At 42.5% G+C, this 19169-nt stretch overlaps 1 protein-coding gene across 1 annotated transcript in view; it reads right to left on the bottom strand.

Annotated features, from left to right (window-relative positions):
• The window catches only part of LOC139265204 (Golgi membrane protein 1-like), a 71702-nt gene that overhangs the window by 26727 nt on the left and 25806 nt on the right, over positions 1–19169 (bottom strand). The window contains exons 2-3 of the mRNA XM_070882133.1: positions 7456–7510; positions 21–102 (exon numbers count right to left, since the gene is read on the bottom strand). Coding sequence (XP_070738234.1) covers positions 21–102; positions 7456–7510 — 137 coding nt within the window. The remainder of the gene's footprint in view (positions 1–20; positions 103–7455; positions 7511–19169) is intronic.

Below are 19169 nucleotides of genomic sequence, written 5' to 3'. Positions count from 1 at the left end.
TGGAAGGTTCACATACTTACATGTCATAGGTTAATTTCTTCTGCAGCTCCAGCAACTTTTGATTTAAATGGCCATACCCCTTTTGCAACTCTCGAAATTCCTCTAGAGTAAAGAAGAAGAACATCAATCAAAAATGCAGTTAACAGGGAAGCCACATATCACTCAATTCAGTTGATTATTTATCAGTAACATAAATGAAATTATATATTCACATTCACAGATTTTAACAAAATAACATTAAACCGCTTTGCCCATAACCACTCAAAGTTCAATTTTACTCTGGTAAGAAGCACTCAATTAAATACAAGCCTGTTAAAATTACTTAAAAGGGGGTGCTAGGGCACAAGCTAAGCAGAGTCATGTTTTTACGACAGAGCTATGTCTTTTCCTTCTCCGGTCCATAAAAATCACCCAGATCTTAAAACTCCCAAGTGGTGATGTTTCCAAATACTAAAGAGCTCGTTTCAATTTTGACAATGACACAGGATGTCTAGTGGATCAAGGACCTCAGCTGAAGCAAGTACAAGTGAACTTAAGGCCATGAAATATTCCTAGATGGGACTGCTTATAGGAAAGGTTAATTACTAAATTAATTCACAAAGACACAGGCTCCTTCTCTAGCTAAAGATAAGGGACAAACTTCACCAAAAAATTAAAAGGGGAAACCATCAATTTTCAATTTACTTTTTGATTCCTTTGTAAATGGTGCTGCATCACAGTATTTTTTTTTATATAGTAATTTGAGACAGTCATTCAATATGGCTTTTTTATGCAATCTATTCTGAGTGAGAATAGTGAGTCACTATTATAAAAGAAAAAAAATGTTTTATTAAAAAAGGGGTTACAATTTGCCCAACAGCTCACAGGAGTAAAAATCCAATGGGCTACAATTTGGTCAGCCTAATGCACGTTTTTTCGGCGATATTTCGTATTTCTTGGTTAAAAGATACTTACCAAATGTGGCCAAAGATTAAGAATGGCACTTTTGAAATATTGCCAAAAAGCAGATCGGCAAACATAGAAATTCCCCCAAAAATACGACCGCCTAAATTTGGCCGTTCAGCAAACCCATGCTCGAGTGAAAAAACAACACATGAGGAAAGCCTGAGTTGCAGCCCCAAAAATGTCAGTAGGTATGAAGACCGACAAAAAAGGTAAGTTGATGAAGACCGACAAAAAAGGTAAGTTGAAGTTTTAATTTTTTTTTAATTCTTTTTCAGCGATTCATTACTTGAATGTTTCCTGATTTTTAATTTGGCTTGGACCACGGTATTCACCACGAATCCTCCAGCAACGCCGATTTTTATCGACAGGCGTATTTTTGGGCCAAGTTTACCCCCTTAAGAAAATGGCGAGATTTTATTCTTATTTTTTCCCAAAAATGACATTAAAAACCAAACATCGACAGCTGGCCAAATTCTAGCCCTTTCACTCTCAGCAAACTTGCTGACAAATCAGGAATTCTAATTATTTTAAGTGCCAAAGTACAACTTTACTAAACTTTTAAGGAACAACTGCCTGTTTGTTGATTTTAATTAATTAGGCCATATTGCTCAGTTAGAAAGGATACAGGTTGAACCTCCCATATTCGGAAGCCTCGGGACCTGGCCTGTTCCGAATGAGGGATATTTCCGGATAAGGGGAGGTCACGTGTAACCTCCCCTTATCCGGAAATATACCTCATTCGGAACACACCAGGTCCCGTAGGTTCTGGATAAAGGGAAGTCACGTGTTTTCAACGGTTTATACTCCCAGTGGGGGTGGTCGGTGAGGGAGGGAAGACGTCACTGATTCGACGCTGCAGTAGTTGGCCATGGGGGGGGGGGGGGGGGGGAAGGGGACAAGGGAGTGAAGGAGGGGACGTGGGCGGGCTGTCAGGCCCCGAGGTGTCATCTCCGAAGTTGGGTAAATTTATACTTCATTGGTATGTAAATTTATTTTTCATTGATTTGTAAATTTTGCGCCACCCGGCGGCCGTGAATGGTTCCAAACGAGGTGTGTTTCCGAACGAGGGAGTTACGGATAAGGGAGGTTCAACCTATATGATAGAGAATTCAAACAGGCTGCATTTAGACAGGCTGTGAAAATTCACAAACAAGTCAGAGATGCTACATGCATTTCAGCATGTTGTATTAAGGCATCAATCAACTTGACATTTTAGGACCCTTGGGTAGTGAGCCAATAAGGTCAAAGAAGGAGAGTTCTTTTCTGTAAATTGATCCGGGCATAAATACAGCCATTTTGACCATGTGGTTTCAGTAAGACAAAGGAACTGGCAACCAGCCAGCAGTTTGTTGCTCTCTGCCAAGTTTAAAAAGTTAAAACTACCATCGGAGTTCGTATTTCATTGGAAATTAAGAGATCTAACAATTTTGGCACTAAGAACAGGGTCGCTGAGGAAAGAAACTGAATTTTGGACATCGGACCTAAATATTGAGGTAAGGACTCCTCTTTTTAAAAAAAAGTCCTTGGTCAAAAGTCTAAATTCGCCTCTCCTTCTACGCGATTCCGAAAGCCTCCGGTTTGCGAACCCTCCAGTTGGTAGTCGGCTCGAGGTCCCATAGATGTCTAAACTTCGGCGGTGTGTTAGTTAATTAATCACCGACCTATTGATCGGCTAGCAAGCCTACGACTCGAGACCCCAGTAAAGAACTCAGTATAATGGCAGCAGGAGATAAGAACAAAGAATTGCCTACAACTGTTAAAGGTGGGCAGGCACCACCTGAAGTTTTGCTAGATTTAATTTTCAAACAGTTGAAAGAATACATAGAGCAACAATTCAACTTATCTAAAACCTGTATTAAGATCAAACAAAAGTACGGAACCTCCAAAGGACAATGGTCCTTGGACGAGATTAAAAGGGTCTGGGGAAAAATGACCCGTATGAAAAATAAAGAGCGAACTAGATAGTCCCTAGCGGTTATGGGCCAGATCCGAAACCGGAATGAAATTATAATGCATTCCCAACATGATCGAGAACTGACCAGTACAAAGGATCAATTGCAAGCTGTTTGTGCACAGCTGTGACAGAAAAAGCTTGAACTTGAAAAGCTGGAAGCGGAAGTTAAAGATCTTAAAGGTGAAATTAAAGAATGGAAAAAATCATTAGGTCAAGAGACAGTAATAGGAAAAGGAAAATGTATTGATCAATTCCCAGGGTACCCATGTTTGGATAAATTAAAAGCGCAAACCCGAAGACACGACCGAGGAATAGATACGGTTTCTGAATCCTCCGACAATACAGTGTCGGAGGATGATGAAGAATTAGGGGTGCGCTTTGCCCAGTTTAAAAAAAAGACGAGTTGTAGTCAAATCAGAAGAGACTGCGGATGAGGGCGGAACCAAAAAAACAAAAAGAAGGGTGTATGAAGAATACTGAGTTCATGCTCCGGCAGACCCAGAGAAAATTGATAAATGGTCCAAGGAATTGCCCAATCCAAAGAAAGGGGGAGTAAAAACATGGGACCAATTGGACCGCTTAATAAATATATATCAACTTCATCCCTGGGACGGAGTGCAAATTTTGACCATAATGGTGCCAAAAACACAGGGAAGAAAATTGCACGACAAGGTAGATGAAGCTTTGGGGCAGAATGAGCAAGAATTAGAGGCAGGATGGGAGGCGATTAAACACTGGCCGCAAGCCTTCAGTCCAGCTAAGACAGACTGGGGAAAAATTGCAGCCTTCCAACAGAAAGGAACAGAGGAGGTTCTGGAGTATGACGAGCGGTTTAGATGCACGTGGCTAGAACATTCGGGTATGAATAATACGGATGAGGAAATGGATGAACAAGTGTTTGGACCCCTGAAAGCAGCTTTCGTGGCAGGTCTAAAGCCAGAACTGTCCAAAATGCTTAAGGTAGTGTTACCGGACTGGGAAGGTAGAGGAACTACCTTTGCAGCATTGGTGGATCGATGTAACCAATTAGATCGGGATATGGGAGCTAAAGTCCGAGCTGTACAGGCTATGGGATGGAAATCCCAGGATTCCGATAAACAGTTATTAGGAAAATTACCCGGAAAATGTCATTATTGTGGGAAAGGTGGTCACTGGGCCAAGACGTGCAGGGCAAAACAGAAAGGTCGTGGCTGGGGAAGAGGACGCAGCCAGGGATACAATTCAGCCAACAAGCCAGGCTTGTCACAAGATAACGACCTCATAGAAGCATTTAAGCGACTGACAATACAACAACAGAAGGAGTTACTTGGGATAGCAAAAACGATTAGAGCCCACCCTGGCCCCCCTCCTCGCACTAATACAACAAAGGGGAGATGGGCTATATATAACTGAGGGTGGGCGATAAGGATGTGGACTGTCTTTTAGACACAGGGGCGCAATTAACATGCTTACCCCTACAATATGGAGACCTTTTGCCGTTGGATGGCAGGGTACGTACAGCCTATGGAGTTGGGGGCCATAAAATGGAAATTAAAATGACAACACCGGTACTTATAGGGCTGGGTCCACATGAACTAACCACGCCGGTCTGGATAGGCCCAGATGATCAATCCTTTTTGGGAATGGACATTCTAATCCAAGTAGATTCATCGTTGCATTTCGAGGATGGTCAGGTGACATGGTCAATTAGAACTTTGAAGAAAGAAGAATTGAAGGAACACCCAATATGGGCTAAAGATAAGAACGATTGTGGCCTACTCCAGATGGAGCCTACGTCATTTACATTATGTGGGATTTACACTGTCCTTATCATCCACAATCATCAGGACAAGTAGAGCGAATGAATCGAACTCTGAAACAACGGCTTGCCAAATATCACCAAGAAGGAACAACATGGCCCCAGGCACTACCAATAGTGCTATGTAGCATTAGGGCAACCCCGAACAGAACTACAGGTCTAAGCCCATTTGAAATTATAACAGGAAGACCCATGTCGCTGCCAGGAACTATCGATTTACGGAAAGCTGATGTTCACTTAATGAGTGACACTTTGTTATCATACTGTCAGAACTTAACCAATGCTATTAGTTCTGTTTCCCGACAGGTATCGGCAGCTTGGGGTAATCCACCCGAAGGAGGACAAGACATCATCCCGGGAGTCTGGGTGTATGTGAAAAAGTTGCATAAAGAACCTTTGGGTGCCAAGTGGGAGGGACCTTATCAAGTGTTATTGACCACCCAGGCAGCTGTTAAAGTCCAAGGAAAGAAAGCCTGGATCCACGCTTCACACATTAAACGAGCACCCGTAACTGAAGCTGAAATCTAATAAGGACAATTACTTTTTGCGAAAATGTATAAATTTACTGTATTATTGATTGTAGGTATTATAGGCATAGGCCTACTTCTTACTAGCCGACCCTCTGCACCAAAGGGAAATAGTAGAGTACCAAGGGAATTACATGTAAATACCTTTTTATATATGTCATACATTTCTGCCAAACAAGGTAACATTTCTAGTTGTTGGGTGTGTGCGCATATTCCTATTCACTCAAAGGGAGGGATTCCCTTGAGGCCAGTTCTCTTGAATATCTCGGAAATGGCTGAGTGGATAATTAATCAAAATAAAACAGGCAATGCGTTTCAGGATACGGAAAACTGGGCACGTAAATGGAAGTCAGCAGGTTACAATTTGACTACCTTTGAAGGGGGATACCAACCGTGCTACAATAATTCCAAACGGCCCCCATTTTTTGTTATCACTAATACAACGGGAATAGGAAGACCGGGGGAATCGGTCTGTCTGATTAGAAACATCAAAGGAGGCCAAAATATGGGGTATAGTAACTGCTCCCGGAATTATAATGTAATCAAGCCACGGAACCGTCCAAACTGGGCCGATGTGGGAATTTTTAACGTAACGGGGATTCTGAATAAAACAGATGGAAAAGCCTGGACAGGCCCCGGAGTGTTGCTGACAAAGAAACAGCTAACATTCATTGCATATAATGGCACCTATTGGGTGTGTGGCCACAAGGCCTACCCTTGGCTGCCCCAGAATTGGATGGGATCCTGCTATTTAGCCTACATTGTGCCTTATATGCATCATATAAAGTCACTGTCGGAACATTTACACCGTTCTAAGAGAGCTATCACAGAAACAGAGAGGTTCTTTGCCATTCTGATCCCTGGGTATGGGACTGCCAAACTGGCAAGGGAATCCATTAACATGGCATCCGCTGTGGAACGAGTAGCCAATGATACCTCAGAGGCACTAGTTAAAATCAATGCAGAAATGGTAGAAATCCGCACAGTAGCCCTACAGAATAGACAGGCCCTTGATTACATCCTGGCGGAAAAGGGAGGTACTTGCGCCCTACTCGGAACTGAGTGTTACACATATATCCCAGATAGCTCTGAAGAAATTACCCACTTAGCGGAGCATATCCAAAAGGAGGTAGAAAAACTTAAGCAACCCCCATCATTCACTTTGTGGAGTGGAGCCACTGAATGGCTAGGTTCAATAGGAACTTCATTGGTGGAAGGTTTAATTCTATTTGTTGTAATTGTTTTACTTTTATAGTTTGTTTATGTTGATTAAATGTTGTTGCGACCAGGCGGCTGTAGCTGCTGTCCCGCAGGTGAGACACCTTGCAGGTCCCAGCAGACCGTCTGTACGTGGCACAGGAGTATGTTATGCTTAAGGAGAGGTTGTTTACTGGTTGAATTAAGATATTGATTTGGATTAAATTGGAATAAGGTTAATTAACCTACTAAAACCAGACTTCCATTGTGGCCACGATGGAACTCGGGTTGGTGTAAATTTGTGTGGAAGCTACTAGTCCGGACATGTGGCGAAACATATCAACAAATTTTAGAAGGAAACTCTATTAACATGTATGAAATTATTTTGTAGAATGTTTAACCAGTGATACCTGAAGTTTTATGATTCAGTTTGTGAAAGAATCAAAGGGGGGATTGATAGAGAATTCAAACAGGCTGCATTTAGACAGGCTGTAAAAATTCACAGACAACAAGTCAGAGATGCTACATGCATTTCAGCATGTTGCATTAAGGCATCAATCAACTTGACATTTTAGGACCCTTGGGTAGTGAGCCAATAAGGTCAAAGGCGGCGAATTCTTTTCTGTAAATTAATCCAGGCATAAATACAGCCATTTTGACCATGTGGTTTTAGTAAGACAAAGGAACTGGCAATCAGCCAGCAGTTTGTTGCTCTCTGCCAAGATTAAAAAGTTAAAACTACCATCGGAGTTCGTATTTCATTGGAAATTAAGAGATCTAACACTATACTGTGAAATACACCACCGGCAGTATGTTCTGGTGTTCACATGTTTTTAAATACACCCATTTAATTAGCTCGTGCTGCTATTTAAGGAGACTTTTTGGCACACCCTACACAGAGAGGTTATATATATTATATATATGACAGTATTCATTTGTCAACTTCAACCACACAACTGGACCTTTGTCAATTAACAAATTCCTCTACGATTATGAAACAATCTCATTTTGAATACTACAAAGAATGCCTTTACCTTGCAGTGTTTGTATAATCCTTGTGCTTCTGGTAATGTTCTTATTCAGAGCCTCCTTAAAAAAAACATTTATAAAGATTAGGAATTTGAAAATGCTGCTTGCTGCTTAAGTTAATAGATTTAAAAAACCTGTTCATTTTGATTAGTAATCCAAGTTGACATTCAAACAAAATGCAACCCCATTACTGTATGAACATAGACAAAAGTTAATTTAAGAACATAAGAAATAGGAACAGTAGATCATACGGCCCCTCGAGCCTGCTCCGCCATTCAATAAGATCATGGCTGATCTGATCATGGACTCAGCTCCACTTCCCCACCCGCTCCCCATAACCTCTTATTGTTTACTTTGTGTATTCCCAAAACAGAGTAGATTTTCTATAATTAATAAAACAAAATTTGAACCTGTTCTATTTGTTTGCTAAAAGCAATTTTACCTCAATTTCGACTCTAGGTCTGGATCTCCAAATCTACATCTTCACTCTTCTCACATTTACACAGTGCAGTGGAGCAAGCCTCAGTGTGCCTATTTCTTAAAACAAAATCCCACTGCTCTGTGCATATGCAGGTGCTGAGCTTATGAATGCAGCATATCTGCAGCGAATAGGCATACCTGAAATGTGATCCTGAGCCAATCTCACCTGTCAGCATGCCAGTGTCGGGATACAAGAAAACCGAGTGGGCTCAACATGGTTACAAAGCTGACTAGGGAACAGAGTAGTGGATTGGGAGACCAGTAAAATCTGGGTTTTGTTGCCATTGGAAAAACGCTGATCGCACTTTGATATTCGTGGCGTCATTGATACTACTACTGAAAGTGCCTAAAGAATACCAAGAAATTGCAGCACATTGCATATTAAACTAATTTGTGCCACATATGTAGATCAGCACAAATTTTAGATGAAAAAATTTGAATCCGCTTTCTCACTTCCATCTCAGTAATTTTTTTTTTTTTTACATTTCTAAACAACCTATTCACAAGAACAACTGCAACTCCTATAACCCAACCTACGAGCCACTCACGTTCCTTTATACAGGTACTACACTGTTACCAACACAACGGCAATGTCGGAAACAAACCTATGGTCTAAACAACAGTCACCATAACCTTCCTCAGGAAGGCAGGAAAAAGCTGGGTGCTACCAATAAATTAAACTGCTCCCACCAGTGGCACTTGTTTAGTACTAAATTTTGATTTAGGCTTATAGAAAAAAAGTTACAATAAAGCTGGCCTTACAGGGGTTAATCTCTTCACAACATTTGGAGATGAGGCAGATAATAGATTCAAGTATCACTTAACCAGCCTGTTGACCCCAAAATAAATCCAAGAAGCAAAAACTTTAATTGGGTAATAACCCTCATCTGCTGCAAACACTCAATAAGTCAGGCAGCATCTGTCAGTTGATGTTTCCAAGACCAAAGGTTTCAAACATATTGCCATTGGGCTAGAGCCGGCCCATGGAACAGTTTCATCCCACGCAGAGTTCCCATAAATCTTAATTTCTTTATTTAGCTTGTTTGGGTGGCATCCCTAGTCAAATCTGCCATACGACTTTTCTGACACTGTTCATCGGACCCAGTTTATCAACATCTCATAACACTGATCCCTTATTTTAAGTTCCATGTGACAAGTAGCCCCCATGACTTTATCGAAGAGAAAAGTAGATCAAGGGTGTCATGCATTTTAACAGAAATGGAGAATCTTTGTGCACATGAATGGAAAACCCACATGCTTGATTTGTAAGCAACAGGTAGCTGTGATAAAAAAAAATTCAGAGATTCTATATGCGTGATATATTCTTGACATCACAAACACACAAAGCTCCACAAGAACTGGTCATGTGCAGTGTGGCAGTGAAGGAAGGTATCGTACGATGGGGCTGTGCATGACTTATCACTGTGGATTGTACCAGGCGATGGCCCAATGCTGTTCGGCAGAAGCTGGCTAGGAAAGATTCGATGGAACTGGGATGACATCAAAGCACTATCTTCGGTGGATGGCGCTTCGTGCGCTCAAGTGCTGAGAATATTTCCGTCGCTATTTTAAACCAGCCATCGGCAACTTCACAGGCGCCACAGTGCAGATCCATCTAGTCCCTGATGCACGGCCTGTTCATCACAAGGCTCGAGCGGTTCCATATATGAGGGAGAAAGTCAAGATCGAACTGGACAGACTTCAACTAGAGGGAATCATATCTCCAGTTGAGTTCCATGAGTGGGCCAGCCCAATTGTTCCAGTGTTGAAAAGTATGGCACGGTCAGAATCTGCGGAGACTACAACGTAACGATCAATCAACCGAGTCTTGTTACAAGACCAGTATCCACTACCCAAGGCGGATGACTTGTTCGCAACGTTAGCAGGGGGGGAAGTCGTTCTCCAAATTGGATCTAACCTCCGTTTATATGACACAGGAGCTGGCTGAATCTTCGAAAAGATGGATGTGCATCAACACGCACAAAGGACTGTTTATATCCCTTATACACTCCAGCATTCCCTGGAGTGTATAAGGGATGGTTTTCTAGACCAATATGTCGAGGAACCAACTAGAGAGCTGGCCATCCTAGACTGGATGTTGTATAATGAGGGGATTAATTAGCAATCTTGTTGTGCGAGGCCCCTTGGGGAAGCGTGACCATAATATGGTAGAATTCTTCATTAAGATGGAGAGTGACACAGTTAATTCAGAGACTAGGGTCCTGAACTTAAGGAAAGGTAACTTCGATGGTATGAGATGTGAATTGGCTAGGATAGACTAGCGAACGATACTTAAAGGGTTGGTGGTTGATAGGCAATGGCAGACATTTAAAGATTACATGGATGAACTTCAACAATTGTACATCCCTGTCTGGCGTAAAAATAAAAGGGGGAAGGTGGCTCAACCGTGGCTAACAAGGGAAATTAGGGAAAGTGTTAAATCCAAGGAAGAGGCATATAAATTGGCCAGAAAAGGCAGTAAACCTGAGGACTGGGAGAAATTTAGAATTCAGCAGGAGGACAAAGTGTTTAATTAGGAGGGGGAAAATAGGGTAGGAGAGGAAGCATGCAGGGAACAGAAAAACTGACTGCAAAAGTTTCTATAGATATGTGAAGAGAAAAATATTAGTGAAGACAAATGTAGGGTTCTTGCAGTCAGAATCAGGTGAATTTATAATGGGGAACAAAGAAATGGCAGACCAATTGAACAAATACTTTGGTTCTGTCTTCACTAAGGAAAACACAAATAACCTTCCGGGACCGAGGGTCTAGCGAGAAGGAGGAATTGAAGGAAATCCTTATTAGTCAGGGAAATTGATGGGATTGAAGGCCGATAAATCCCCAGGGCCTGATAAGCTGTATCCCAGAGTACTTAAGGAAGTGGACCTAGAAATATTGGATGTATTGGTGGTCATTTTCCAACATTCTATAGACACTGGATCAGTTCCTATGGATTGTAAGGTAGCTACTTTAACCCCACTTTTTAAAAAAGGAGGGAATTATAGACCGGGTAGCCTGGCATCGGTAGTGGGGAAAATGTTGGGAATCAATTATTAAAGATATAATAGCAGTGCATTTGGAAAGCAGTGACAGGATCAATCCAAGTCAGCATGGATTTATGAAAGGGAAATCCTGCTTGACAAATCTTCTAGAATTTTTTGAGGATGTAACTAGTAGAGTGGACAAGGGAGAACCAGGGGATGTGGTGTATTGGGACTTTCAAAAGGCTTTTGACAAGGTCCCATACAAGAGATTAGTGTGCTAAATTAAAGCACATGGTATTGGGGGTAATGTACTGGCATGGATAGAGAACTGGTTGGAAGACAGGAAGCAAAGAGTAGGAATAAATGGGTCCTTTTCAGAATTGCAGGCAGTGACTAGTGGGGTACTGCAAGGTTCAGTGCTGGGAACCCAGCTATTTACAATATACATTAATGATTTAGACGAAGGAATTGAATGTAATATCTCCAAGTTTGCAGATGACACTAAGCTGGGTGGCAGTGTGAGCTGTGAGGAGGACGCTGAGAGGCTGCAGGGTGACTTGGACAGGTTGGATGAGTGGGCAAATGCATGGCAGATATAGTATAATGTGGATAAATGTGAGGTTATCCACTTTGGTGGCAAAAACAGGAAGGCAGAATATTATCTGATTGGCGACAGATTAGGGAAAGGGAAGGTGCAACGAGACCTGGGTGTCATGGTACATCAGTCATTAAAAGTTGGCATGCAGGTACAGCAGGCAGTGAAGGCGGCAAGTGGCATATTGGCCTTCATAGCGAGAGGATTTGAGTATAGGAGCAGGGAGGTCTTACTGCAGTTGTACAGGGCCTTGGTGAGACCACACCTTGAGTGTTGTGTACAGTTTTGGTTTCCTAATCTGAGAAAGGACATTCTTGCTATTGAGGGAGTGCAGCGAAGGTTCACCAGACTGATTTCCAGGATTGCAGGACTGACATATGAAGGCTGGATTGAGTAGGTTAATATTCACTGGAATTTAGAAGAATGAGAGGGGATCTCATAGAAACATAAAATTCTAACAGGATTGGACAGGTTAGATGCAGGAAAAATGTTCCTGATGTTGGGGAAGTCCAGAACCAGGGGTCACCGTCTAAGGATAAGGAGTAAGCCATTTAGGACCAAGATGAAGAGAAACTTCTTCACTCAAGAGTTGTGAACCTGTGGAATTCTCTACCACAGAAAGTTGTTGAGGCCTAAATTCTGACTTTCTCTTGGACTATGATCAATGTGAACAAACCTAACCTAACCTGTGCATGATCAAACACCTTCACCAAATATGTGCAAGCACCACATATCTTCACTATTCTTCCTGGTAACCACTTTAACCATTTATGGTGATGGTTCTCTAACCTTGTTTCAATTTCATGCTTCTCTCTCTTACTTTACCTCTATCATCATTCTCTGTCTTAATTGATTCTCTTCTACTGACTGTCAAGTTTGGCTTTAATAACAAGAACCTGGTTCGTGGTTGTCGTTTGAGAAACAACTCTGCTGGTGTTCTACCAGCAGTTCTATGAGGAGTATTACATAGAAACATAGAAAATAGGTGCAGGAGCAGGCCATTCGGCCCTTCGAGCCTGCACCGCCATTCAATATGATCATGCAACCTCAGTACCTCACCCCTGCCTTCTCCATACCCCCTGATCCCTTTAGCCATAAGGGCCACATCTAACTCCCTTTTGAATATGTCCAACAAACTGGACTCCACAACTTTCTGTGGCAGAGAATTCCACAGGTTCACAACTCTCTGGGTGGAAAAGTTTCCCCTCATCTCAGTCCTATATGGCTTACCCCTTATCTTCAGACTGTGACCCCTGGTTCTGGACTTCCCCAACATTGGGAACATTCTACCTGCATCTCACCTGTCCAATCCCGTCAGAACTTTATAAGTTTCTATGAGATCCCCTCTCATTCTTCTAAATTCCAGTGAGTATAAGCCTAGCCGATCCAGTCTCTCCTCATATGTCAGTCCTGCCATCCCAGGAATCAGTCTGGTGAACCTTCGCTGCACTCCTTCAGTAGTGCTCCTCTCCCAGCGTCAAGTCACCACAGCGTGCTGTGTCGCCTCCTCCATTCCCTCCATTATAAGCAACAAATTCGGGAAAATATCTGGCTGGTAACAGCTACGTTTTTTGGCACAATTTGCTGCAAAGCTCGAAACTCTCCCTCCTTCCTCCCAAAGCAGCCACACCACACCCACACACGCCTTCACTCCCTCTCAGCTCCTTTTGTCTCCTCTTATGCGCATGTAATGATGACCCTTGACCTCCTGAATCGCAGGAATCGAGCCCGTGCTGTTGCTAAGGACGGCGACACTTTACAGCAGAAGGTCAGAGAGATTTAATGCTAACGCCATTTCAGATCGCTCGCGGTAACGCCCAATTTTTAAAATGGAGACTAGGGGCTTTGAAAATGGGCGACAAGCCCATCTGAAAACCCATTTTTACCACCGACAGAAATAACGCCCATTTTTGGGCGATCTGCACAAAAGTGTAAAATCTAGTCCATAGTATTTTATTAAAATTTTGAATTTATTCATAGTGAACTAACATGGAACTCTCTACCAACAAGCTTTTACGCTCTTTGAATGCTGTGTCGCATTCTTCTGACCACTTCCAATGAACCTGTTTTTTCAACAGTTCATTCAGTGGATTTAACACTGCAGCCAAATTTGGTAGGAACTTCCGATAATAGTTTGAAAAGTCCCAAAAATGATCGAAGTTCAGTGACATTCTTGGGAGTGGGTGCATTTCTGATTGCATCCAGCTTTCCCTTGGTTGGATGGAAACTATCTTTGTCTACTCTGTACCCCAAGTGCTCCACTGAGCTTTGAAATAACTCACTTGCGAGCAGTCACTGTACTCTGTGCTTCTCTAGCCGCTTGGGCACTTCATTCAACACTTCATTATGGATTTGCCTGTTTGGTGCTGAAATGAGTGTCATCTAAATAACATACCACCCCTTCAGTGCCTTTCAAAATCTGGTTCATCACCCCTTGAAATATGGCGGGGGAGAAAGAGACACTCCAAATGGTAGCCTATTAAATTGATATAGGCCTCGGTGAGTATTTATAGTCAAGCACGACTTGGACTCCTCATCCAGTTCAAGTTGTAAGTAGGCATTTAAGAGATCGAACTTTAAGATCTGACCACATAGAAACATAGAAAATAGGTGCAGGATTCGGCCATTCGGCCCTTCACCACCATTCAATGAGTTCATGGCTGAACATAAAACTTCATTAGCCCATTCCTGCTTTCTCGCCATACCCCTTGATCCCCCTATTAGTAAGGACTACATCTAACTCCTTTTTGAATATATTTAGTGAATTGGCCTCAACAACTTTCTGTGGTAGAGAATTCCACAGGTTCACCACTCTCTGGGTGAAGAAGTTTCTCCTCATCTCAGTCCTAAATGGCTTACCCCTTATCCTTAGACTGTGACCCCTGGTTCTGGACTTCCCCAACATTGGGAACATTCTTCCTGCATTTAACCTGTCTAAACCCGTCAGAATTTTAAACGTTTCTATGAGATCCCCTCTCATTCTTCTGAACTCGTGACTACAAGCCCAGTTGATCCAGTCTTTCTTGATATGTCAGTCCCGCCATCCCAGGAATCAGTCTGGTGAACCTTCACTGCACTCCCTCAATAGCAAGAATGTCCTTCCTCAAGTTAGGAGACCAAAACTGTACACTATACTCCAGGTGTGGCCTCACCAAGGCCCTGTACAACTGTAGTAATACCTCCCTGCCCTTGTGCTCAATTCCCCTCGCTATGAAGGCCAACATGCCATTTGCTTTCTGAACCACCTGCTGTACTTGCATGCCAACCTTCAATGACTGATGTACCATGACACCCAGGTCTCGTTGCACCTCCTCTTTTCCTAATCTGTCACCATTCAGATAATAGTCTGTCTCTCTGTTTTTACCACCAAAGTGGATAACCTCACATTTATCCACATTATACTTGATCTGTCATGCATTTGTCCACTCACCTAATCTATCCAAGTCACTCTGCAGCCTCATAGCATCCTCCTCGCAGCTCACACTGCCACCCAACTTAGTGTCATCCACAAATTTGGAGATACTACATTTAATCCCCTTGTATAAATCATTAATGTACAGTGTAAACAGCTGGGGCCCCAGCACAGAACCTTGCGGTACCCCACTAGTCACTGCCAGCCATTCTGAAAAGTACCCATTTACTCCTACACTTTGCTTCCTGTCTGACAACCAGTTCTCAATCCACATCAGCACACTACCCCCAATCCCATGTGCTTTAACTTTGCACATTAATCTCTTGTGTGGGACCTTGTCGAAAGCCTTCTGAAAGTCCAAATATACCACATCAACTGGTTCTCCCTTGTCCACTCTACTGGAAACATCCTCAAAAAATTCCAGGAGGTTTGTCAAGCATGATTTCCCTTTCACAAATCCATGCTGACTTGGACCCATCATGTCACCTCTTTCCAAATGCACTGCTATGACATCCTTAATAACTGATTCCATCATTTTACCCACTACTGATGTCAGGCTGTTTTCTCTCTCCCTCCTTTTTTAAAAAGTGGGGTTACATTGGCTACCCTCCACTCGATAGGAACTGATCCAGAGTCAATGGAATGTTGGAAAATGATTGTCAATGCATCCGCTATTTCCAAGGCCACCTCCTTAAGTACTCTGGAATGCAGACCATCAGGCCCTGGGGATTTATCGGCCTTCAATCCCATCAATTTCCTCAACACAATTTCCCGACTAATAAGGATTTCCATCAGGTCATCCTCCTTACTAGACCCTCTGACCCCTTTTATATCCGGAAGGTTGTTTGTGTCCTCCTTAGTGAATACCGAACCAAAGTACTTGTTCAATTGGTCTGCCATTTCTTTGTTCCCAGTTATGACTTCCCCTGATTCTGACTGCAGGGGACCTACGTTTGTCTTTACTAACCTTTTTCTCTTTACATATCTAGAGAAGCATTTGCAGTCTGTTTTAATGTTCCCTGCAAACTTCCTCTCGTACTCTATTTTCCCGCCCTAATCAAACTCTTTGTCCTCCTCTGCTGAGTTCTAAATTTCTCCCAGTCCCCGGGTTCGTTGCTATTTCTGGCCAATTTGTTCCTTGGCTTTAATACTATCCCTGATTTCCCTTGATAGCCACAGTTGAGCCACCTTTTCTTTTTTATTTTTACGCCAGACAGGGCAAATCATGCAACTTGTCGAGATATAGTGATTCCGGTACTACACTCACTAATGCACCAGTGTCGATTCCCATAGGTATCCTGGTTCCTGCAACGTCTACCTGGATGACGATATATTGTGAATCATTGTTAGATACCCTCATGCTCCTGATGATGTGCATCTCCAGAACCTCCTCGTGCTGTTGCTTCTGTTCCATGCTATGTAGTCTCTGGCGATTTCTTTTAATAGCATTGAACATCGGTTTATTTTTACGCCAGCCAGCGTTGTGAACAAATCTTCTACATTTGGCAATGTATTGGGCAGATAACCCTCCAGAACCTGGTTTATGGTTACTTTATAATTACCACACAACCTAACATTACGATCTGACTTAGGTATTATTGTGTATGTAGGCACTCTGTTAATGACTCCACGTGGCAGGGGTATGGCATTTGAACTGTACAGACTGTAGTCCTTTATTGCAGCTTCTAGAGTGAGGACACCAAGAGGTGAGCTCCCTTTTATACTGGGTTACCTGCAGTGTACAGGTGACCCTTAGGTCTCCAGCAGCAGCACCCTCTGGTGTACAGATAAGGTATATACAGATCTAACGTTACAGTACATCATGACATCATTGGCATGCATACATAACAGGTACAACAACAATGGGTGTAGCCCAATTACTTAGATAATGTTCTCAGTTTCTAGTGAGTTCTTGCTCAACTTTCTCCTCGAGTGCGTATGGTACGGGACGTGGCTTGTAGTAAACTGGTCTAGCGTATTTCTGCACTCTGACACTGCCTTGAAACCTTGATTCAGACCGCCTGTTTCGCGGAACACCTTCGGATACTGCTTGATGACATCATCCTTCGATGCAAATCTCGTTTCAACATGAAAAATCTCATTCCAATCCAGTTTCAGTGATCCCAACTAATTTCTATCTATTAAGGCAGGTTTGTCATCTGCCACTACCAAGATCTGAAACTGATCCTTGTATTTCATCGGTACGGTGATATGTTCCACAACAGGAATGTTCTTTCCCCGAGTAGCCTCTCAGCTCTATTTTCGACTTTTCCAGTGGAAAATCATGCAACTTGTCGAGATATAGCGATTCCGGTACTACGCTCACTGATGCGCCAGTGTCGATTCCCATCGGTATCCTGGTTCCTGCAACGTCTACCTGGATAACGATATATTGTGAATCATTGTTAGATACCCTCATACTCCTGATGATGTGCATCTCCAGAACCTCCTCGTGCTGTTGCTTCTCTTTCATGCTATGTAGTCTCTGGCGATTTCTATTAATAGCATTGAACATCGGTTTATTCTTCAGTCGGCATGCCTTCGCAAGATGCCCAGTTTTCACTGCAGAAAAAACACTCTGCCTTCACATATAGACAGCTTTAAGCGAAGTGTTGCCCCAGACACAGATAGCACGACTTCAATGTACTGTTGCCTTTTACTTTTAACCCACAGGCAATTCACCTCCGTTGTCAAGACGCCTGGAAATGGCTTGAAATTCTCGGGAGTATTGGTCGGTCATAGCCATCGACATAGCAGTCTGACAAGCTAAATCAAGTATCAAGTTAGGGGTTGTCAACAACTTTCTTCTGATTGCCTCATTTTTCAACCTACAAGCAACGTTCAGTCCTGAAAGTTTCCAAAATGACAATGAAGGGATAGCTTTTTAAAAAAAGCTACAATATACTCACCGATACCCTCGTCAATCAATTGATCTCGTATTCTAAAATGATAACTTCTAGCACTTTCCAGGGGCTCAGGACTGTCGTGCTGAATCTCCATCAGTGGTGTGTCCTTTGGCTTGACAGGAACAAGCATATTTTTCAGGGTTTCGTACACCTTGGGGGCTGAAAATAGTCAGTTTTCTTTCTAACACCACCCATTACAATTTTCATCATCGGGGACTTCGACAATACTATTCACGGTGAGAAACATTTCTAGCCGCTCCACATATGCTCGAAAGTGTCTCAGTCACGATGGAATTCACCCAAGCACCCCCATTATTCCCATAGGTGCAGCCATCCGGACTCTGGCAATATCAACAGCATGCTTATAATTTACCTTGGATTTTTAGCTGTGCTGCAAAACAAAGAACCTCTCAAAGTCACTGTTGGTTGGCTAGATCATTCACCAACAAAAATTGCAGCTAGGGTATCCAGAAATCCTACCTACATCACCAAGGTGATATATTCTTTACATCACAAACACACAGACAACAAGATGACCCTATTATATACAGCATTAGTTGCATTGCCACAATAGTCCACCAGGTGGAGCTCTATATTACAATACGAAGCAAAACATGGTGAGAAATATGCAAGTACATAAGATTAAGTGAAGATACATTTTCTGAATTAGCAGTCATTGGAAAAGCAGAAGCGCAGCAAGGCTTACTAATGCTCGCCATGCAAGTTGCCCGGAAGGGGGAAAATATGCAGAGCTAAAGGAAAGAGCAGGGGATTGGGACTAATTGGATAGCTCTTTCAAAAGAGAGAGAGTCAACACGGGCACAATGGCCCAAATGACCTCCTCCTGTGCTGTATTCTATGATTCTATGAAGTGATGTTACTGTTAAGGTGAGCTATATAATTGCCCATGAAATTTAGCAGTGAAACCATTTTCTGAGGGAGACTATTTGAAGAACTGCAGGCTGAAAACTGCAGCATTGGTGTGTCCAGGTAAGCAGAAAGCTTTTGCAAATATCCAGCTCCCATAGAAAAACAATGATTAAGCTGAGAATTTGAAAAGTCAGCTCCGGTACCAAGCAACATCTTTTGTGGCTTTTATCCAATTGTAATTGATGAAAGCACTTTTGTAACTGCCATGGCTCAGCTGGGAGTATTGAGTCGTGGAATTGATGAGAACATGTGAATTTACTTATCTACCTAAAATTTGCTTCACTTTTAATACCATACTCAAAACAGTAAATCAGGACTTTTGATGGGACAAAAACAATTGTAGCACATTACCCAAACGCCATTTTCAGTGCAAATGCTTTTCCAGAATCACCACTACAAAAGCAAAACACTG

Source organism: Pristiophorus japonicus, chromosome 1 (genome assembly GCF_044704955.1).
Source record: "Pristiophorus japonicus isolate sPriJap1 chromosome 1, sPriJap1.hap1, whole genome shotgun sequence".
Classification (NCBI taxonomy): domain Eukaryota; kingdom Metazoa; phylum Chordata; class Chondrichthyes; family Pristiophoridae; genus Pristiophorus; species Pristiophorus japonicus.
The sequence above is the reverse complement of the archived record's forward strand: the minus strand, read 5'-3'. Positions and strand labels throughout refer to the sequence as shown.